A 23,678-nucleotide genomic window follows, 5' to 3' on the forward strand; every position below is an offset into this window, starting at 1 on the left:
GAATTTAAATTCAGAAAACATTTCCGAATTTAATTTCTTTAGAGGTGCTCTTTCAAACATGGGGCTGACATAAGAATAATATGCGATAATAAAATTTAAATGTAGTTTACGAAAAAAAAAAAAACATCCTCCTAATAGATACCTAGCATACCAAGGCTCGTAGTTCCATTGCTCCCTCTTTGCGTTGCCTATACTCGTAATCGCATGTTTGGAGGAGGCTGAACAAAAGTGTAAGCCCAATCCACTTTGTACATTCAATTAAGGCATCTAATAGCATCCAGTCTTGCTCTCGAGTTCCCTCAGTTCTTCGATTAAACAAACGCATTTGGCAGTCAGTGCAGATCGCACGCATTCTGCTTAAATAACCAGAACAGTGGAGCAGCCCCCACCAGCCGCCCAACTCGCCCCACCACCAAGTCATAAAGTGTAGGTAGCAAATAAAACGCAAGACAGTTGACTGAAAAACAATTCACATTGCCAACGCAATTTCACACTTTACCAGCTACAAATTGCAACATCATAGCCCAGTGGACGTAACCCCCGGCCCAGACCCAGACCGAGACCCATCCGCAGCCCAAGCCCCAGCCCCAGTCCCAGCCCCAGCACCAACCCCAACTGTGTGCGATGATGGACAGGGGAAAGGCTTGCCAGATTATAAAGATGACGATGGGAATGGTTGGTTGGTGTTGGCGCTGGGGCATAGAATTTTATGATTTATGAGTGGCCAGGCGGCAGTGCAGTTACGTGGCTCGAGCATTTTTCTTAGCTTCCTTTTTTTGCACTTTTTGTTTTCGCTTTTACCAGAAGTGGTGCTCTGAAATTTTTACACTTTTTTGCCGCTCTTCCATTTCTTATTGATGGTGGTGGTGGCCAGTTCCTCCCTCTTCCATTCGCAGGCATTAGGTCAAGCATCAGCGCTATGGTCATTTTGATAAATGAGTTTTCGACTTATGTATCGATGGGCGTAAAGGGCTAGGCTAGGGGCGTGCTGGTGTGGCGAGGCGAGGCGAAGGCGATGGCATAAAGTTGCGGTAAAAGAGTTGAATTATGAGCGATTGCGACGCGACGTCTGTTGCTTCAATCTGTCAGGACACGGCAAATTGAAATAGTGCTCCCATGCGCTAGCTTAGATGTTCTTAGAAGCCAACTACAACATCTATTAAGGCAAATGAATTACAAAAAGAGGCTAACTTCAATCTCGATTAGTCTCGTCTTTACTTGTATTGATCGTTTATGTATCTATGACGTGTGGTCTACCAAGATGGCTCTGGCTGTGTAAGACTTTTTTTTTCCGAAATGGTTTCCGAGATCGAGATGAAAGCCATGCCGTATGTGTATTGGATTTAGTTGACAATACTTCAAAGATGACAAATGAAATAGTAACAAGCTAAGTAATTATCTTCGTATGCACCGAAGAAGTATGCCGTTCACTGATCCCAACAAAAAGAGTATCCCTTGTCTAACTTGTATTTATAGGTTATTTCAATAAGTGTTGTATTTCATAAAGTTATATCTTTTTATCGGTCTCGACACTCTTCTGTGTCCGTCCAAAATAAATATCTAAAATTCTTGTCAAAGTGATTAAAACAGATATTCAGAAACATCTGGACTACTTCTGTATCTCATCTGCAGCACGAATTATGCATCTTGAGGAAGTCTTCAGTCTTAGTGTTATTATTTTGGACACCCAACATGCACATTTTAGGAAATGAAAAATTAGAGGACTTATGAATCTCGTAAGTTTGTTCAATGTAGGTCCTACTAGTACCATTCGAATAGAGGGCGTGAAAGAGAAACGTTATTGTAGTTTTGAAAATGCTTTCAAAAGTTTGTGTGAAATAGAAATGATTTTGAAATGATCCGGTCGTGCTGTGGCTGCTGCAGTCTGCGAATTGGATGCTTCTTGATCGGGTCCTACCTTATCATCTCATCAACTATATTTACACTTCAGTGTATGCAATCGAGTTGGTTTCATTTAAGACTTCAAGCTCAGGACTGAAATAACATTGTGTTCTATGCTTACAGAACCAGACATTCTATTGGCCCTCACCTATTTTACGAGATGTATTGCGGCAATCGCGCTGATTTATGGAGCTATAAAGGTAACATGAGAGAACATTTCACATTTAGGTTAATTCGTTTAGTTCACATTTTTTCCACACAGGAGCAAACTTTACCTTTGAAGGTGTTCATATTTATTCTTGTTTATTATTCTATATTATTCTATATTATTCTTGTAATCACTTGGCTGCTCTTTGCATTTGATGTGATGGATAGGCCAGATGGTCAAAAGGTAACCAGAAATACTACTGTTATAGTTATAGTACTAATCGTATACTTAGGTAAGTTAGCCTAAAGTTTATGAAGCCCATTTATGTGACTTAACAACATGTCTCTTTAGTGCTGTTCACCTACTTTCTATTAGTGGCATTTTTTTACTTCAAGGAGCTGAAAAATCGAGCAACTGCAACGGCAACCTAAGATATAATGCTCAAAATCTTGCAATATTATGTAAATTGCTTTGTATTAACTATTAACTAGTTTTTAAGAATGTACGGAGAAAATTGTTTAATTAGGTTGGGTATGGAAAGGAAATGGTGGGTTCCATAGGGATATCTTAAATATGGCGTTTAATTAATGTAAAGATTTCCCTGCTACTGAATATACAGATATTCATACAGACGATACTCTAGAACGCTCTGCCCCGGATGCAAACCAGAACAGTGCAGGAAAGCACTGGTTAATGTATAGTCTAGTAAGCTTTTCCTTTCATCACAAACAGAACTCTTAGGAAATTCTACTATACCCACTTTTTCCACAGGGTATGAGATCTTTCTTTCTTTGATTTATTTCTAATTCGGATATCGAAATATTCATTGTAATATATTGTTAATAGATTTGTTAAAGGTTAGCATTTATTTATTTATTATTTAAATAAATAAATATTGTACATATAACAACAAGTTCTAAATAGATCTATTGTAGGAATTGAATACGGTTAATTGAATTGCAACAAGTCGAAATCTGCGAGTATAAAAGTGGGGCCATTGATGGGAAATCGAATGGCTTGTGGGGCACTAAAAAGGCAGAGCGGCCAGAAAGCACTTCGTGGTAATTGAAACACAAACATACGCAGACAGAAGGACACACTCCCCGGCTCCGGCGTTTGCAGTTCAGAAACGAAACAAATTTGAAAATTGCCGCAAAATTGGTAGTTTTATCACATACTCGTACAACATTTGTATTTTTATTTTTATTTCTACTTTTTGCATCAGTTTTTGAGTCACAAAGAGCACTTAATGCCATAAAAGAAATGCAGCCGCACACTCCCAGCTATAAAATTGCGGCGAGACTTGCTCGATTTGGTCTGCCGTGTACTTTTATTATTTTATTTCTCACCATTTCGCTGAAGTCAAACACTGAAAATTTATTTATGGTCCTGATACGAGCATGGCACCGCCAACAGGACGCCCACCGACCATTTTATGTGATCGCAGTGCGGGGCGTCCTGGAAGCTAGCTGTCTAGCATTTACGGTGCGCTTAGAATTTTCAACTGTTGCGCGAGCCGTTTTATGGCAAAAATAAAATGAATTCAACGCCAGAGCCCAGCGAGACCAATGCGGCCGAAAATGAGAAAAACTGTGAGGAAAAACGCATAAATTTTATGAGTGAATGAGTCGAATGTGGAGGGCTGAGTGTGAAGCAGCTGGTGGCGCTGCACTCAAAATAACTGTAGCTGTAGCTGTAGCTTTAGCCGCGTTTTCACACGCAAAAAATGCGCCGAAATTTCCAACTAAATTATTCATTGAGCGCGCAATTGAGCTGGAAATGCGAGTACGCGAACGAGTGTGTGTGTGCTAGGAGTGCCTGTGTGTGAGTGTCCGGGAGAGTTGCCTTGCAACAATCCTTGCAATGCTATAGCTTTGGCTGTTTGGCTGTTTGGCTGTTGGGATGCCTTTGCGCAACAAAAATATGTTTTAAATGCCGCTTCGGTCCTATCAGCCATTAAGCCGACAAGTGTCGATCACATTCGCATACGTGCCAAGAAAAAGCTACTATACCCTTTTACCCTTGGGGTACAGGGTATGGCAAGTCAATGAGCGGGGACAATAAGCTTTGCGCAAACATTTAACGGTTTTCTGGAAGACAACATAAATAAATAAATAACCATTTTTTTATTTTATTTCCTCAACAACAAATCTCTCGTTCAGCCAGCTGTTCCCCGATTTACAGCAGAGATTAGTCAGAGACGAAGAGAGCTATAGAAAATAAAGTATAAGTATGACTAGATTAAAACAATAAATTAAAATACTTAAATAATAAAATATAATTAAAAGCTAAAAGGCGGAGAAACACTGACCCGATCGGGAAGGCTCATTAGTCAGGTCGGCAAGCTATATGCTTTCCTTGTTAGCCACGAAGGTTCAGAAAAATGTATGCGACCTAAAAGCGTAGAGGAATTAATATCTCCGACAATTCTATACATTTGTATAGGAACAGAACACCAAGAACTATCGTAATGGTGGCTTCAGCCTCTCTATTGTAAATATAGAGAGTGGCACAAAATTAATCAAAACAATATACACCTAATTCAGTTACACGGTCTTTTCTGTGCGGTTTTGATTTAACACGGTGTGAGAATTAAAAATTTTATATATGTATGGTTACACGACATTATTCCATTTAGCACGATTAATTTTGCATATGATCACTGTCTTTTTTTTTACACGGTTTTTTTAACACGACTTTTTAGGAACCAATCTACCGTGTAAGAACAGAATTAGGTGTATAACGATTGGATGCATTCAGGCATTTATTGTGATTACTATCCATCTATATAACGAACAACATGTGTCATGTGTTAACTGTTGTTAACTGTTCTCCTACGCTAAATATCTCTCTACAGCCATTGGCATTTTAATACAATTGGAGTCTAAGCCATATCCAGGTGGTCGCTCCCCCACTATTTTAAGCCCAAATGCAGACGGGAAGTCTGACACAAAGACATTCAGTCTTTGCTTGAATACAGTTAATGCTATTAACTGCTATGAACTGAATGATCAAGAATTCATTTCCCATTCAGTTGAAAGCAAGAAAGATTTGCAAATTCTCCCATTTCTAGCATAGTCTCTATTAGCATTTGTAGCCCGACTGTAGTGTATTAACTTAGCCAAACAAAGCGCCTGCATTTTTCAAGCCATGTACTCTCATTTGGTATGCATCCTTCAGTTCAAAAATTTACATAGCTTATAGTTTGTCTTCTTAATTAGTGGTAAAGTGAATAAGTCGACAAAACGAAATATCTCGGTGCTTGTGTGTGGGTGTGTGTGTCTGTGTGGGTGTGTGTGTGCCTATTCCTTCCACTATCCAAATTGACTGACTGCCGCTTTCCATGTTGCCGCCAGCTCCAGATGGCTGTCTCAATGCGTATGTTTGCTTTGTGGATTATGATTATTATACGGCAATTATACGTTTGTCTTTGTCAATTCTGTAATAAGTGATTACGTAAGTAAATTCTGCCCCCAATTTGATGCTCAGCACCGACTTTTAGTTTCCGTCTGCATTCGTCCTCTCAGCATTTAGGCAACAAAAGGTATTTGGGGCCAGCTTAAGAGATGAAGAAAACAGTAACGAATTTACTTACAACAATCGACTTAAATAATAAGCTTATACTTGTATGTGTGTTGAGTCGACTTAGAGCAACAGCCTTTCAGGTGGCTATAATTCCTTTCACTTGGCATTTATTTTCATTTTAAATAAATAGACTAAAAAATATCATAATTTAACTTCATTTTATATAATAGACATTATTGTTGACGCTCTGTTCCTCCGTTTCCTTTTGTAATTTTGCTCTTAATAAGCCATTTTGGCAATCAATAGCAAAAGCCTGCAGCACTTAATTTCCGACAAACTGCCACAGAAATCGATAATTATCTAAATGCTTGGACGAACGACAGACAGCAGTCTCCGCATCTAAAAGCATTCATGTCAAAATTAACAGTCCCACCAAGAAATTTGTGAACAAGTTGCTCTTTGTTTTTGTCCGCACACTAACAATATGCCACAATTTGGATGCGGACGTGAATGCGTCCTTTGGAGTCGCCAGGCAAAAAGTAGCCTTGATAAATGGGCTGCTGGGCTGCTGGGCTGCCGGACTGCCTGGTTGCTGCAATTGCGAAGGCTCCCCCAACGATGCTACGGCTTCAATAGACAAATTAACATTTCGACAAAGGCAACCTAATCAAATGTCACAATCACGCATGTTGCAGGACTTGGCAGGCACATGCACACCCACACCCACACAAACACCTACACCTACATCCCCGACCATCCAACATCTTCTATGCGTCCTGCCACACTTGTTCAAAGTGACATTTTATTATAGGTTGCATGTATGCATCGACCGTGCCACAACAGACCACCAGCAGACGAGTGCCCGCCACCAAACCACTCACCACACCACAACACATCCATAACTTTCACTCTTGCCACTTGCAAATTACGCCTCACGAGTACAGCGGCTTGCTGAAGTGGGGCGTAATTTAAAGCTTATTTTGACACTCTCCGCCCGGACAGACAGGCGACAGGCGACAGGCGACAGGAGACGGGAGACGGGAGTAGCAGCAATGCAGCCCTTCACAGTTGGACAGCAGTGGAAACAGCAGCAGCAGCAGCAGCCACAGCAGCACCACCTCCACCACCACCACCCAATTTGCATCTTTCAAAATCGTGTTTTGTTACATTTTGTGTATGCGCAAAAATTTGCATACGACAATTAACACTCGAAAAGGCGGGCCCTGCAACAGGACTTGTATTTGACTAAGGCGGTGGCGAACATAGACGTGAGTATATCAGTGTGTTTGTGTGTGTGTGTGTGTGTGTGTGCGTGTGTCAGGGCTTTTCCCTGTTGCACACTCAAAAATGCAACAGTCTTTGCACAACACGGCGTATGCGTGATACGCTGTTTGAAATTTAAACAACAGGCGAGCAAGGAACAAATCTGAAGTGCGTTAACAAACAAATTTCGCTGCAACTTATGCAATTGAAACTGAAACTGTGCAACAGTCGCAGGTCCTTGAATAAAAGTACAGTCTCATCCTGTGTTCACGTTTCTCAATATGCTTATATAATTACAAAATTGCAAAGTACAGATATATTTACATCTACAACAAACCAATAGACCTTGATTCTTGAATGAAGACTATCATACCAACACTGATATGGATAGCAATCCAGCAAGCGAAAGATATTTATAAACATGCTATCTATTTCTATACCCCCTATCCAGAGGGTTACTTTTTTTAATAAATCTAATTTTGTTGAATTTTTTCTTCTTTGTGGGTTTTGGGGAAAGCTTTGTTTACCTCTTTTCTTGCATTTGGTCAGTCGTGGTCGATTTTTATGTTTTTAATGATCATGGATGACCAGATGCAAAATATTTAAAGTATGGACACAGTAAAGTATTAAATTAGCGGCCTCTGACTGTCATAAGACAGAGGGGGATATGTAGCTCCTTCTTTTTTGTAAAGTTTTACAGCGATTTTAACCTTTATTGGGGAACTCAAAGAACTCAGTTTTTTATTGTTCGCCATTCGACAGTTACTTATGTTTGCCAGTATTTATTAATTTATGTATAAATTATTCATGTTTCATGAAACTGGTTTTGATTGGCTTGTAAAATAACAAAATAGCTTTTATTTGGCTGGCTATGTCAGCATTCAAAATATAATTCAATATAATAACTATTTTGAGCCTCCTTTTTGGGCCAAACCTCGAAATATACACAGCTGTGATATCAGACTGAGAAATACTACTATTGACGAAGCTGCAGAGATTAAAGGGATATGTTGCAAAATATTTCAAACACCCACACAATATACACACTGCCAGACAGCACAAATTTTGATTTAAATGATTGAATGCTCGATTCTGCATCAGCTTGCGTTGTAAGTGTATTGTCAACACCCATTTGAATGGCTTGCTGCCTGGCGATATCAATACCAGAAATTCAATAGATTGACATACGAGAACAGATGGCAGGCATATGCCAATTATCACCTTGGCCTTAACAGTTTTGCATTTATGTCTGATAAAGCCATCGAAGGGAATGGATGATTATGCTTGATTGCCACCTGCAACTTGGGCCTCAAATTCTAAGCAACAACACCTTAACGATATAATTAATTTATGTTTGTTTTAATCCCATTTGAAGTGATGGGCGTTTCCTCAGTGCTAGGAATGCTGGCGAAATAAGTGTATTTGCTGTGATTGGTATGTACAATTTAAAGGACGGAAGGTGAGAGCAGTATATCTGTGGACAGTAGTTGCTAAATAGCGTAGCCCCACGATATGAAACAACACTACTTAAACTCTGGGAACCCATTAAGTCCGATCCTGACATGGACTGTCCATTTCCCAAGTATATAGCAGTGGTCGTTAGTTGCAGTAGTAGACTAGCACACCCTAGATTTTCCAATAACAATCAACTTCGCTTACTATTATTACTCTTTGCTATGTCTAAAGCTATTTCGATGTTGAACTTAATTGGACTACTATAGGAACACTCAAAATAAATAAATGCAGTATAAACATTTGTTTGCGTATGAAATGCAGAAGTAGAAAGATAATATTGCTAATTATTATTACAACAAAGTCTAAGTTGGGCGCGATATAGGATGCATTTTAAATTCGTTTAAGCAAAGTGGCGCAAGTAAAGGAAATATAAGCGATCGATAAATTTGTGTCACGAAAATAAGCTACCAATCAATTGTTTGGTACTCTAGTCTACGGAATCTTTTATTACAAATCATGCACATAACAATCACAAGCGGCAACCAGCCCTGAATGGCCATCCTTGGTGTCCACAGTCTTCTCAATATGCAACTCATAATCTCAAACATATTTGTTTCCGTCTCAAGATTGTTGTTAGAATTGTTTAATTATGGGGTTTGCTTAAAATACTCTAAGATTTTCGATAGTTTTGTCAAAGTTTTTAGCATTCTTTCGATTTCACTTTCCACGCAAATTTCAAGCCCGTTTTGTCCGACCAGATTAGGAAAATATCACACTGTGCCACATCAGTAGCAGCCCGGCCAACATGCAGCAGCCGTCAATGTTGCATATCGTTTGGCGCTTGCCTGTCTCCGCCATTTGCTGCATGTGTGCAGCCGTGAAGACCGACGCCTGCCACAACAGCCGCCGATATTGCCGCCATTGCCGTCATGTTCCTGCACTCACTCGTGCATACATGAAAGTCAATTATGCGTATTAAGTACAGATGTGAGCGTGTGTGAGTGCTTGTAAGTGTGTGTGTGCGTGTGTGTGTGCATGTGCTTGTATGTGTGTTGTATGGTATTTCTTGGCATCAAAAAACAAATTTTCAATACCAACGATGTTGTCTGCTCGCCTGCCCCTTCTATCCTTCTACCCGCTACTTGCAACCACTCGTTGTTACAGATAAGGGCGCTTGAATTGTGACAAGCTTTATATGTACATGAGCTTGTATATTCTTAATTTACTTTAAGATACATGGTCGCCTTTTTTTTGGTGTGTTTTCGCATGTATATAACATCCAGAAAGAGAATCCACAATATATATACATAAATATATATATTCGTGGTCTGTTGAAAAGAAGAGCTGAATTTTTCTTTAAATTTATAATTTTTATGAAAGGTATTTATTTATTCATCAATATCCATTTTATCCCCTTCAAAGTAATCCCCCTCAGATGAAACGCACTTACTTTTTTCTATTCCCAAAACTGAAGAGACCACAATTAAGCAGACCACGTATAGTATATGATATCCACTGGCAAAGTATCTAGCTGGATTGGGAGTAGCTAATGCTCTCAACTTGATATAATTATAAAACTTCATCCCTTAGCCCATTCACCCTCATTTAAACCCCACGTATGAGTAAAGTCTGCCGAGGGAATAAATAGCGGTCACTCACTTTATTTACAAGCTCAGCTTTCTTACGGCCCAGCATTCTTTAGGGTTCTCAATTTTGATCTCAAAGTGTAGTAAGCTTCTGAGCTAATAAAAAGCCAGTCGAAGAAATATCTGCTGTTGTCCAACAGGCAATTATCGATCACTTCAGAAACGTATGTTTAAGAATTTCCCGCAAATATTTCCAAGGTGTTGCTGAGTAGTTTGCGTAAAGGGGGGACGAGCTGGTGGAGCAGGGAGTAATATGGACAGTGTCTTTACAAAGCTAGTTCATACCCAATTAGTCGTACTATCCACTTTTCATTCGATCCAATTCTTTGAATGAACCTAAGCACTTAACTTGTCTCAGATCAGCTCTCAGACGAATGGAGCGCTAGTTCACTTTCAGAATGAAATAAAATGTAAAAAATATTCCAGAAATTCGCTACAAGCTTAACTAAATTTTTTCTACCCCGTTGAGGCATCAGTAAATGGTTATTCGAAGCGGGAATATGACGTGAATAGGTACTTGTTGGCATGATCCTAATGTCTGATCGCATGGCCTTCAAGTCGTCTCTGGTGTGTGTGTGGTTAGAATGCATATAGTTTCTGTATCTCATGTTTCGCTTAATTCTGAAGCGCATTAAGCCCTTTTTGACTTCTGCTTTTCTGGCACTTCAACAAATAAAAGCAGCTCCTTTAGCACCCATTTCCATCCTGTAACTGCAGCAGTGCCCTCAGCAACTTTCCCGTGGTTCGCGCCTACTTCTCTTATACTCATATGCCATGAATAAAGTCAATGTCAGCCAGTAACAAGTGGAACTCAATTACACACTCACGCACACAGGTGTATGTGGACCTGCAAGGACAGCACAAGCGACAGACGCATACATCACTTTTATTTATTTACATACAAACATGCTTCTGCTGCTTCCATTTTATTTTGTTGCATAGCTTTTCGTTTCTTTAACTTTATGTTTATGCCAGCCAAAGAGGGCAACACAAAGGCCACGGAGGATGCGACACTCGTTGCATGCAGCTGACGCATAATGAGCGCAAAAACATCCTATGTTGATTGTCTCTCTGGCACAGTGGTATAACCTACGAGTCTAACTGGACAAAATATTCGACTAAGCGACCAAACATTTTCTGCACCTACAATTCAAATCATTTCCCACATGTCCCAAACAACAACAAAATTAGAGCTTTTTATGCCTTCTTATGATATTCATAATATAAATGTATCATTGAAATAACAAATTTGGGATTTCATAAAATTTTGGTAATCTCGCTACAGTTAGCAAGAAACAAGACATGACAGACTAATCAGCTGAGAACAGCTTGGGTTAGGAAAAGACGAAAACGAAAAATTGTGATTCCGGCTCTCGTACTTCCTGACAGCTCATCCCACTCTCATTTCAATTATCTCTGATCAAGAGTGTGCCACTGTATTAAAGCATTATTTGTCATTGACTTTAATTTAATTAAACTTATTTTTATACCCTGTGTGCAAAGTATGTAACATGCAGAAGAAAGCATCTCCGACCCCATAAAGTATATATATTCTGAATCAGCATGACGAAAGAACTCGATCTAGACATGTCCGTCCGTTCGTCCGTCTGTCCGTCCGTCCGTTTGTCCGTCTGGATGAACGCAAGGATCTCAGAAACTATAAAAGCTATAATAATCAAAATTGGCATCCAGATTCTCCTAGGTCCGAGAAAGGACAAGTTTATTCTATTTTTTGGAATTTTCCCGCCCTTCCCCCGCTGCAGAATTTCGTCAATAGCGTCCACATTTCAAATGCTACCTAAACCAAACTTTGCACACATTGTTTATATATAATTACTGTATATATGTTATATATATTACTGTTGTTTAAAATTCAATTCAATTCGGATAATTCTAAGAAAAGTTATTAGCGAAACAAATTCTCGCCAGTACAACCCCCACAAACTGCAGCAACAAGTTCGCTCTTCTTCTTCCTCTTTTTGCTGCTGCTATGGGCGCATATAACTCAGTGACGGAAGTTTACCTGGGTACAGGGTATTTCACTGTCGGGCTTGCTCGACTGTAATGTTCTCTCTTGTTTCGATTTGTTAATAAACATTGGAAGCAAGTTGTTTTCCTTTCTGATGCTGATGGCGATTCGGATGGCGAAATGCAAAAAACAAATACCTCCTACGAATGAATTGTATGGTACGGACTCAACAGGGTATATAGGTCCATCCTTTTTCTATCAGCCTTAGTCCTCCTGCCCACTCTAATTTGTTTTAAGCATAAGTAATTGGCTTCTTTAAAAGAGTTTTCGGTCATCTGTGATTAATTAGCGGCATTTTAGAAAGGTGTCACACAATTGGGAGGCTGCTGTTGAGATGTACTCGTAAAGGGTACTTTATCCAAACACAATTTGTGGTTTTTTGCCTAACTTTTTCGCTCCTTTGTCCACTGTGCGGCAGCTTTCCGCGGGCAGGACTGGCATATTTGCTCCGTTTGGCAAGATTTGTGCGCTTTTAGTGTGCGCTTTGCCGTTGAAGTTTTTGCGACTTTTTAACGCGCGCACAGGACATGAATGGGAATGTGTGTGAATGTGTATGTGTGTGCGTGTATGTGTTTGTTTAAATGTGTGCAAGTGCAGTCGGCATGTCGCCAGTTTTGTTGACGCCGACGCCAACGCCAACGCCAGTCGCTGTCGCTGTCGCCCGCTGCGCTTTGCGACACATGTCGCATTCTTCGCTTCCTGCCAAAGTTAAATGGATCTCGTAATTGTTGTCATGGCATCGTCCTCGGCGCTGCGTCTGCCATGAAGGCTGTCAGCGGTGCTCGTTGGCTTAATTGTTTTCTTTGCTGCCCGGCAGTATTGGGGCGTATTTTATAGAAATTGCGGTTTAATTGCTGCATTTTGAATAAAATGAAAATACATTGAGCGTGTTTGCACTCACTCCGACTCCGACTCCGATGCCGAGTCCGACTTACACTCTGACTTGTCTCTTGAATGGATGATGGCAACTTGTAGACATGCGATGCCTTTTGTAAGCATTCCACGCGTTGTTTTTTGTACAAAACGTTCTGGGGGTGATTGTGTACTTGTGGGCGTAAAGGGTAAAGGTTTTGTTTGAGTTACTTGTATGAGCACTTCTCTTAGCAGATTTGTCAGAGTCGGAAACGACCCAAGACTTGCTGTCGTTACGCATTTGAGATTATGAATGAAGTTCAAAGCATCTCCGCACTGGGAAAAAGGCATTATCCCACAAAAGTCAAGTGTTATTCCTGAACTTAATATTTAATTCTAAATAAAGGCTGAACTTTAAGCAAAGTATATTGCCAAATTGACAAATATGTGGCAATTTAAATTTGAATAAAGTGAAGCTAATGTCAGTCTTATAATTCACATCAGACAAATTCAACACTGGTTCAAAATGTATTTTTTTTCTGTTGCATAACCTCAAGTATGGATTATTTATAAGGAACATTTTCCACCATCTACTTCAACTACCCACCCATCGTCAACTCAAGAAAAGTAGAACATTGGAAACGTATGTTTTTGACTCACAAATATGTCCTACAATAGAAGTACGTTCACCTTTAGTCAGAATTGACTGGCTAGTGAAAATATTTGAACAGCAGGGTGATTTAATTGCTATTTCAATTGACTTTATTGTAGAATTGCTTTTGTTGTTGACACCTCTCTGTCGCACCGCTCTGTTTTTATTGGCACATACTATATATCTCCCCTAAATCTGAACATAATAAAGCCATAATCAATTAATCGAATTCATAATCTCATCTAGAAAAGGACTACTGCTTCGATTTACTGTGTCGTATGTGTTCCACCTTTTGTGATTCCTTCAGCTCATATCCTTCGCCTCCTTCCCGCATAAATTAAAAATGAATGAATGCTAAAGATTGCCGACTTTTCCTGATAGTAATTTCACTCACTGCCGTGTAAATAAAGTTTAAAATCTTCACCTTCGTTTTTTATTGAAAAAAATCAATAAACATATTCAATCCTGTATCTACTTATGTAAGAGTATGTCCATGTGTCCAGAGGGTGTAATATTCCAGTGGCTCTTATTACTCCAATGAAAATAATAACAACTTTAAATGCCAACTTATTTGGGACTGAAGCTGGCACCTTGCTGTGTTTTCGTTCAACCTCTCTGAATATATCTGGAAGGAATTATCATTGTTCCCTTTGTTGCATCTTACAGTCCAGCTACAGTTCTACTGTAGGCCAATTATTTGGGCACATACTTCCACCAACTAACCTATAAGACATAATTCCCTAAGTTTTGATTCCGTTAATGCTGGGTTTCTTTTTGTGATCTTAAATCCAACACAAACTAAATTAAATACCACTCTGCAATTATGGACCAATATAGGACAAACGAACTAAAATTGTTAATATCTTGTACTTTATGGCAACACTTCTTATTATTAATTATATAGACTTATTGGCGACATTCAAAAATAATTCAGTTCATTCAGGTAAGGTATAGGTGAATAATAATATTAGAATTAGAAGTACATTCAGCTAAGATCAAAAAAAAATCAATATTAGAATGGATGTTAGTTGTGCAGAGAACTTCGCTTACCGATACAGTGGTATATTATTCAAATTATTTGAGGATGGTATGCGCCTGAAAATGGCAGGTTCTATAGTGGAAATTTTGGGGTATTCGTGATATTAAAGGAGACAATGGTGCATCACAGAATACAGACAGAAAGCGACCAGTTGGCATTTTAATCAGCATTAAAGCCAATGCAAGTGCCTTCAACTCCGACTTCCACCTATCTTCTCACAGCTTTTCCCAATACACACATTCAGCATTGGCACTCCACACCTGGCCGCACCGCCCCTGGAGACGGACAAAGTCAGGCTGGATGCGATTGCGATTCTTCTTCTTTTTTTTGTAATGCGCAAACAGCCACTGGGGAAATTGTTGCTGGTAATGAAACGTCTATAAAGCTCAGGCGAATGCACACAAATCGCAAATCATTTATCATAAAAGCGCATAGTGCAATTTTTTCTGGTACGAGTATCTTTATTGCCGGCTGAAGCGTTAATGCGAGCGAGTGCTTCGATGCATGACAGTGCGCTTGCTAATCAGTGGCTTTTGTTGTCGGCCATTTGGTGCTTTGGTTCTGGGCCCTCGCCCGACTTACCTGTGGAACATACATCAAGCAGGAAAAGGAGCTGACGCACCTGCAAAAAATAAATTAAAATTGTGTCAGTAAAACCAGTAGGCCATCTAGATTGATGCAAATACAAGTATAAGGCCACAAAGAGCCGCTGGCAGTTGCAGGCAACCTGCTTCTCAACCACGCCGGAATTCAGCATTCCCTCTAATAGAGATTTAGGCATTACAGATCATTTATTGAATACTGGTTTTATGAAAAATGTCCTCAACATCGGGTCAAGTAGGTGTGCACTTATAAGTAATGCGCACTGACTAACTAAATGATATGCTAACTTGGCAAAAAATGTAATACAAGTAGTGAGACTTAATTTGGACTTGGGGTTTCAAAGTTCGCCAGAATTTCGCCTTAATTTCAATTTTTTTGATTAAATTTCCCGTTTTTGTAAAAGAGAGTCTACATACCAAGTGGGCATTAATAATATATTTTACAGTATTTAATTAATGGATATATACATATCTATATATCTAAATAAAAACAGTCTATATTTTAATTTAACACTCATAATAGAATCACAATTTATTCGCGCACTATTCGGGGGTAAGAAAACAAAAATTCATTTTGTTTTAATCAAAGAACAGATCTGACTACTTTCTACAATATCTATTACTGAAATAAAGCCACGGTTTCTCTCAGGAATACCGAAAACGATTTTTTCCAAAATTCCTAAAGCAATAAGACTTACATTTACAGAGATTTCAGTCTTTATTTCATTTCTCATACATTTTTTGAGAACTTGACATTTTTCCTTCAGACATTTTCCTTGAGGAATTTCAACACTGAAGTTAAGTTAAGATAAGCAAAAAACTTTTCCTAATTTCCAACTGCAACCCGATTTTTTCAAGCCTTTCTTGTTGCTTTTTGAATGGAAAAAAGGCATACAAGTTTGCCTGCATGAACACATTCACTTCATTTCTATTTCAAATCGAGACCTGTCCCATGTCTTATTACCAAAGTTACGTATTAATCAGTTCATTTAGTGCAAAGAAAACAAAACTCGCAAAAAAGTTGATTCGCAAGTTTTGAAAAAGCGCTCAGGGCCGGAAGTTGTCACTAAATGTGGCTACCGGGCCAATGACGTGGCGTCTTCGCCCATGCATAGAAAAACCATTTTCACCACATGCCGTGCAGTGGTTCGATTTGAAAGGCCTTTTCCAAACACCAAGTCGGTTGCTTTTTATTTAATGAACGGTTGCTGGTGTAAATATTTGTTTGCTCAGGTCTCAAATGACCAACTGTCTCGAGTGTCTGCTGGTCAGGACAGTTGTCTCAACAGGCTTAGCCTATTAATTGCCACTGCTTCAAAACCCAGTCGCCTGCGAGTATGTTTAATTTATGGGCCAATCCTACACTGGAGCTGCAACTTTGTATTAGATAGGAAAATGCATTTAACTTTCGGATTGTATGGGAGCATAAATTTCGTTGGGGAAAGCAAGTGTTCACACAAGTATTCGCACATAAGCATATGTGTGTAGTCGAAAAAAATCGAACCATTACTTCCTTCCTATACATACTTGTATAGTGTGTACGTACGGGGTGTGTCGATACGGCCAAGTTTAGCCCCAAAAGCAGGACTGAGCGCATTACAAATAAAGCTTGATCAAATAATCGAAGCAATTTGCAATTAAATTTGACTGACTTTGTCAGAGATTATGAAGATCATACTTTTTTTTCCTTATTCGTAAAAACTAATATCTTTATCTGCAAGTATTTGCATTCGAATCACTCAGTGTGTTTTTCATAATAGAAGACAAACATAAAACAATTTGTGTTAGAAAGGCGTTAATGAAGTAGTTCGGACTTATGTTTTAGTTTCGACATAATGTTTGTTATGTGAGAAAACAGGAATGAAAGCCCGACTCACACACTTTAAACATGCTACCCAAATATAAAACTACGTGAAAATAAAAAAAATTCTCATCACATTAATTGCTGGCATATCAGCTAAGAGTCGCTATCAGGAAATATCATTCTGTTTCAGTTCTACCGACCTGCATGGTTTCTAAATATTTGTGTAAGCATTAAGGTTATTTTATATGAGTTGGCCAGTTATCATAAAATAAATAAATAAACTAACTGTGAAGGAATAAATAGTTAACTATATAATCAGGAATTTAGAAGTAAATATGGAAGAGACAGCATGTGAAACAATTCCCCTGACTACAAGCCAACACATTTTCGATTCTATGTCATGTCTATATGCCATTTAATCATGAAAAAATTGAAAATTATGATATGTATTAAATCATTATAAATTATAAATAAGTATAAATTGGTGACGATTATGAAACTGCTTTTAGGAGAAATGGATAATCCTTTTATTTATTTTCCCGTCGTTCTCTTTATTTCCAAGTGGTACCAATATATAAACATCAATTTGAAGCCAATTTATTGGGTATTTTTTCTTATTATTTATTGAATGTTTAGTTATACATATATATATATTCCAAATTTTTATAAAGCATATAAATAATACATTTATAAAACCAGCAATTGAAGTTCGTTTTCAATTACACGCATTTTTAACGGGTCTGTGTCTATGCTTTTCTGTGCAGTTAGGAATTTAACCAATATACCTGTATAGTTCAGTTTTGAATATATTCTGCTTCTGAAAAACTTAGAAAAGCAAATATTTTCAAATGAAAACTGTAAAGTTGAATACATTCGCTGGGTGCGCCACATCATTATGAAGCTAACTATTTACCTTCGAGTACAGGGTTTATCAGAATAACTGAAATTTTTCTTTTTATTCCTTTAAAAAAAATAGACTGGTAACAATTTAGAAGAAGATTGACTCACATACTCACACAATCGCACTTACAAATTCTAAAAAATTTAATATTCGATTTCGCACGCATACTCGTAAAATGAAATTCATCGCCAGTTGAAGAAAATTGTGGAGCAAATTTAAGCACTGAGCTCAGAAAATTTTCCTCTACATAAATATTGAAAATAAAATAGGAGCAGGGAGAAATCGAAGTAAAAGGAAACTTTATGGAGCAATCTTCTTCTTCTTCTTCTGCTTTGCCGGTTGGTCGCTGCCTCTGCCGCTCCTGCAATTCATGCCGTTGCAGTTCTCCAACACTGGCAATGGCGAGTGGCCGGAAACAGCCTGCACAGCATGCGGCGTTGCGTCAAAGGCAACAAATTCAAGTGGCAACATGTTTCGACAACAGCGGCAGCAGGAACGCCAACGGATGCGGAGGCGGAGGCGGAGACGGAGACAGCAGCAGCAACAACAAGGAAAGCAGACGGACGGCAAGCCAACGGCAATGAGAATGTTGTAGAACAACAAGAACAGCAGCTGGAATGGCAATGGCAACGGCAACGGCAACAAGAACAAGAACAACAGTAACTAGCAGAAGTTGGAGCAGCAGAGGCAGAAGCAGCAGCAGCAGCAGCAGCAGCAGCAGCAGCAGCAGCAGCAGCAGCAACGGCAACAGCATCAGCATCAGCTTCGATTCCTGGAGCGTTGGGGCAACTATTGAAATCTGCTTTGCTGATTGACGTCGAATGTTGTGGTTTCGGTTACGATATTTGGTACAAAATACAAGCATGCTATGGAGCATGAAGCACAATAATGGCATTTTGTTGGCCAAGTTCGTTCTGCACGACGCACGTCGGACCACGGACGTCGCACGTTGAACGTCGAATGTTGAACGATGGGCGCATGGGTCATATCCTCGTTGGAGGGTAATGGGCCAACTAGGGTTGCCTTTCAGCTACCAGTCACACACTTGCACACTCACCTACATATAGTACTATGTACATAAAGTTCACACTGCAGTTTGTTGAATGAAATTAAAAACGAGCTAAGTGCACGGAAATTTTGTTTCAATTTCCCCGTTTGAGTGTGTAACCATGTAACTAATTAGCTGCAGACTCGCATTGCTGGGAATTCTGAAAAGCAAAGATTCATGGCCATTCACAAATTGGTCAGCATTATATACGCACACTATATAGTATACGATAACTGACTCAGTTGACGTTGTGTGAAATAAACAATTTAATTCATTAATTAATTGGTGCATTCAGAATAGCACACTCCAACTACTTATAAGTAGTTAGTTAGCCAAAATGGTAAACAGCACAATTTCAGTTCTCTGCCAAATGGCGTTTCGTTATTTCAACACTTCGTAACCTGTTTTATGAAATCGGGCAACACATATCACCTGGGAATACAAAGGCAAGCAATAATGGCTTGTTACTTTAGATTAGATTAGATTTCCTCTAAGTTCAACTATACTGAGCTATTAACTTTCTTTAGTGTACTTTATATCTACATTTATAGCTCCTTTGTAGATCATTATTTCTACACTTTCAATACTTTTTCTCCATTCTACCTGATAAAGAATTTTAGTTGAATTTTAAGGTTAAAATTGAGGGGGCCACCAAAAAATAGAATACAAATTTTGAGTGCAACATTCAGAGGGTAGAAAACAGCCAAATTGATACTCAGTTATCACTCATCCTCATTGGATCCCCATAAATGTCCTTCGAGAGAACACAAATATCATGATTTTGGCGTTTGCTGAAGAACAGATCATTCCTCAAAGCAGACACATCAGAACTAAATTCAATTTCAGTTGAAATCAAACTCCATCAATGTAGTTGGTTTCTAATAAAAAACGTGTCTTTATTAACCAAAATAATAATAATTTTTTAAATAAATGTAAATGTAATTATTAAAATTAATGTTTAACTATTAATGCATAAACCTATTTAAATTTAAATGACAACTGTATTAATTTAATTAAAAACAAATATTAAACAAAATTCGTGGAATTTGTTTTTATTAAATAAGTATATATGTAAGTTCAATGCAGTACCTTTGGAAATATTTGTTAGTTATAGCTTAACTCACTGACTATGCTGGATTTTGTTTATTTGTGTAAATTAATGCACTGAGATCCTTTGTGAGTTCCTTCACAAAAATGATTTGCAGTTCGCTCGAAAAGTCCACAATCAGATATTTGTATAGTACTATATGTACATATGTTTATTTATTTCGTACTTAATATCCACTAACTGTTTTGATTATATTTGAATGAGAGTTATTGGGCAAATCAAAGAAATGCATTAAACGGTTCGCACGATTGTAGGAAAACGCGCGCGCAACTTATAAACGAGCTAACTGATCTGTTATCCTTCTGCCGTTCCTACGCACTGAGCACTGAGCTGGCGTATTCGAGTAGCAAGCACCTAAGCAACAATTCTGCTGGCCAAAAGCGTCTGAATAAACTGGCAAAATGAAAAGAACTTTTGTTGCTTGGCAGCTTTTGACTCCTGTTCGCTGTTTGCTGTTCGCTGTTTGCTGTTTGCTATTTGCTTGGACGCTAAAGGCGAATAGTTTGAAGCGCGACCTTAAACGACACCGACGGCGAAAACGGCGACAACGACGCCAAGAACCGCACGTAGACAATGTCGGCTAGAGACTGAAGGCAGCAGGCTCAGGCAAAAGTAGCAGCAGCGGCGCCAGTTGCAGCATTTGCAATGAAATGCGCTTCTTATGCGAATTGCGATTTGCGAATTGTTATCGCCAAGAATGAAGCAGCAATAGCAATCGCAATAGTTGCACTCAAAGCAGTCGTTGCACTCAAAACAGCTGCAAACTAGCGCGAACAAATCGTTCTGCTCAAAAGACCCAACAGCTCCACTTCACAACAGAACGGAACAGAACAGAACTGAACTGAACTGAACACAGCAGAACAGCCGGGTTGGCATTCGGTTAAAGAGACGCGCTCGGCTGCAGCTTCGGCTGCAGTGGGGGCCCCATTGACGCTGGCTGCAGCGTCGCAATTGCACAATGAGGAAAAAGTAAGAAGAGGAAGAGGAGGAAGCCACCGCAACAGCATCCTCAGCAGCAGCAGCAGCAGCAGCAGCAAAATGCTACGGGCATGCAAAAGACGCTGAAGCTAAAGCTGCAGCGGCAGCGGCAGCCAAAGATATTTGCCCGTTGAGAACTTTTCGTTCGGCCTCTGCGATGGGGTGAGGTGTGATGTAGTGTGGTGTGGTGTAGTGAGGTGGGGTGAGGTGGGCGGTCAGAGCGTTAGTCAGCGGCAATTCCAAGTATTACAGAGCTCTGTTAACTAACAGTGGCGCGAACTGCTATTACTGACAGTGAAGCAATCGAAGCGTTGGACGCTCTCTCACGAAGTGCCGAATTGGGGGCAACTTCGTAGCCGAAACGAAAACAGGAAACCAACTGCGGAAGTAAAGCTCAAGATTTTGCAGAGCGGAAGAGGTTAAAAGAGCATAGAGTAGCCATAGCGTAAAGAGAGAGATGGAGCGCAACTGAGTGTCATTAGTGAAAGTGATTTGACTTGATAGGTGTAAGGGGAAACATCACTCATTGTCCAAGTATCTAAGTATTAGGATTCCTTATAAAGATAAAACAATATTGTGTGCAATATTTTCTATTCTATTTTCTAAAACAAAACAACTCACTAAAAAACTAATAATTCATTTTTATCCTCTCTGCCTTATGCAATTTCAGCTGATGAACCATTTCGGTTAAGGTGTGAGTTTTTTAAAATTTATGCATTTTATATTTGATTTCAATTGTATTGTATTTATTATTGATCTGCTTTGCAATAGTTTTAGTTGTTTTTCCTTTTGCCATATGTTGTTTATCTCAGCATAACATTTTATTGTGGTGCCATTTTGCTCTCAAGAGTACACACAACGCTCTCCTCAACCAAATTCGCTCTTGAGCTGAAATATGTGTTCTGCTCAATACTAAACTCTTACGCAAAAATGCCTCACTGCGCTCATCGGGCACTCATTTTGGGAAGCAGTTGGAGCATTGAGCGTTTTTCCTAGCTATTCCCAGTATTTTACATACAGTGGCGGCGAATATAAAATGCCCACATATAAGCAAATAATAGTTATTATTATAATACAATCTCACTCGTGGCCGCTTTTTTGTGAAACTCGAACTCCATCAGCTAAATAGGCGCCTTGAGGTCCGACTTATTGTACTTGAGTCTTTTTTCCAACCCACCGAAGGTACCTATACTCTAGGATGTCACTGTATCCCTTCGTCCAAAACGTAAATACCACCTTCTGAGAGCCATCATATCTACTATCAAATGTGATCAGCGATGACCCTTCCCTGTGGAAACCCTTTTACCGCATTCTCCTATGTCGACAGCCAATATTTGTTGACATAAATAACTAAATAAATAAAAATAAATGTGTACCTGCCATGGTGTTGTCAATTGTAGATGATATATCTCAGTGGATATGGCCAAGTCCAACCCGGAGAGGCAGCACACTAAGCCCATTTATTCGATATATACTTACTAGTGATTGTGATTTTTGGACTTTTGACTCCTTTTTTGGCTTCATAAACCAATCAAAAATCTGACTCAGCCCGGAAGATCCGCTTAAAAGTATCGTTCCTCTTACTCTGCCCCAACACCCATTCGGTCGCTAGCTGTGTATTTGTGCAGCCAATTAAATATTCATTTCAAATTGCTTCGGTCTCGCCGTTCCGGCCAAGATTTGGGGTGCCAGGTATGGGGTAACCAGTAAGCGAATTCAGGGCTCGCAGCTCAGCCACATTTGCGGTTCAGCTTACTGCGATAGATGAGAAACCTACTCGTAGGTACTCGTATGTGAGGGAGAAGAAAGAAAACAAAATGCGAAATGCGCATACGGAAGGAATATTAATTTTAGAATCAAAAGGCGAGTGCCACATGGCCACATCCGGAGCCGCAGCGCAAGACAAATAATTAAATATTTAGCTTAATAAACAGTTGGCAAATATTTGGACAAGGGGCGGAACAACTGATTGGGGCGAGGGGTGCCACTCGAAAGGTGCTGCATATCTTAGGAGCGTCGCGACTAAATTATAAAGGGGGGAGGGGAGGGGAGGGGAGGCGAACCACAACGATAGCCAGGAGCAAAGTTGCAGCAAGCGGGACACAAAGACCAGTCGGAGAAGCCTCTGTGTGTGGGTGTGACAATATTCAGGATGTGTCTGATACTCACAGAAGGCTCCTCCAACGATGCCAATGCTTGACGCGCACATTATAAATTTCAGTCATGTTTCTAATAACTTTGAATTAATCATGTTTTCCGCTTTGCTTTTGGCTTTCCTTGACGCTTACGCACACGCCTTGACTCCACCAACGCCAACGCCAACGACATCGCCATCGACTCGCCTGCCTGGCATTTCCGAATTCGAATGCTTGGCGGTGTCTTTGCTTTAAAGCCAACGTCCCCTCTCCACCTGTATGTGTGTGTGTGTTTCTTTCTGAGCATGGAACTTAACTTTAAATGTAATGTAATCCTTGAAAATGACGTGGCTTATATACGAGTAGGATGTGACAGACTTTAAAGAGCGACGGACTTGTAGGCCGGGCGCTCTAGGCCAGCACGGAATGCGCTTCCGTTACAATGTTGTGCGGTTTTTATCAACTTGTAACCGCAAAATGACACTCAGACACAACAGCAGACATTTTACGAGGCATTCAACACACGAACACACACACACACGAACACAACCACAAGCGCACACTCGAACGACAAACATACCGGTCATGTAA

General features: G+C 39.5%; 2 protein-coding genes across 2 annotated transcripts in view; one reads left to right on the plus strand and one right to left on the minus strand.

The window, feature by feature from the left end:
• Window positions 1-20,050, minus strand: part of LOC115633923 (muscleblind-like protein 1) — a 242,529-nt gene extending 222,479 nt beyond the window's left edge. The window contains exons 1-2 of the mRNA XM_030531434.1: window positions 19,956-20,050; window positions 15,094-15,133 (exon numbers count right to left, since the gene is read on the minus strand). The gene's annotated coding sequence lies outside the window, so the exon portion shown is untranslated. The remainder of the gene's footprint in view (window positions 1-15,093; window positions 15,134-19,955) is intronic.
• On the plus strand, window positions 1,830-2,492 carry LOC115633927. The gene is made up of 4 exons (XM_030531443.1): window positions 1,830-1,964; window positions 2,026-2,102; window positions 2,165-2,342; window positions 2,402-2,492. Exons 1-4 carry the CDS (start codon window positions 1,856-1,858, stop codon window positions 2,479-2,481), a joined length of 444 nt encoding a protein of 147 aa, XP_030387303.1. The 5' UTR covers window positions 1,830-1,855; the 3' UTR covers window positions 2,482-2,492.
• Window positions 20,051-23,678: the final 3,628 nt, after the last annotated feature.

The sequence above is a fragment of the Scaptodrosophila lebanonensis genome, unplaced genomic scaffold, assembly GCF_003285725.1.
Source record: "Scaptodrosophila lebanonensis strain 11010-0011.00,11010-0021.00 unplaced genomic scaffold, SlebRS2 tig00000001-arrow-pilon, whole genome shotgun sequence".
Lineage (NCBI taxonomy): Eukaryota > Metazoa > Arthropoda > Insecta > Diptera > Drosophilidae > Scaptodrosophila > Scaptodrosophila lebanonensis.

What these genes read in the sequence shown, in the direction of transcription:
- LOC115633927 (XM_030531443.1), top strand. Translation starts at nt 1,856, where the DNA reads ATGATCCGGTCGTGCTGTGGCTGCTGCAGTCTGCGAATTGGATGCTTC. An exon ending in ACTTCAGTGTATGCAATCGA is followed by an intron (nt 1,965 to 2,025) that starts GTTGGTTTCATT and finishes CTATGCTTACAG; the next exon opens with AACCAGACATTCTATTGGCC. An exon ending in TGATTTATGGAGCTATAAAG is followed by an intron (nt 2,103 to 2,164) that starts GTAACATGAGAG and finishes TTTTCCACACAG; the next exon opens with GAGCAAACTTTACCTTTGAA.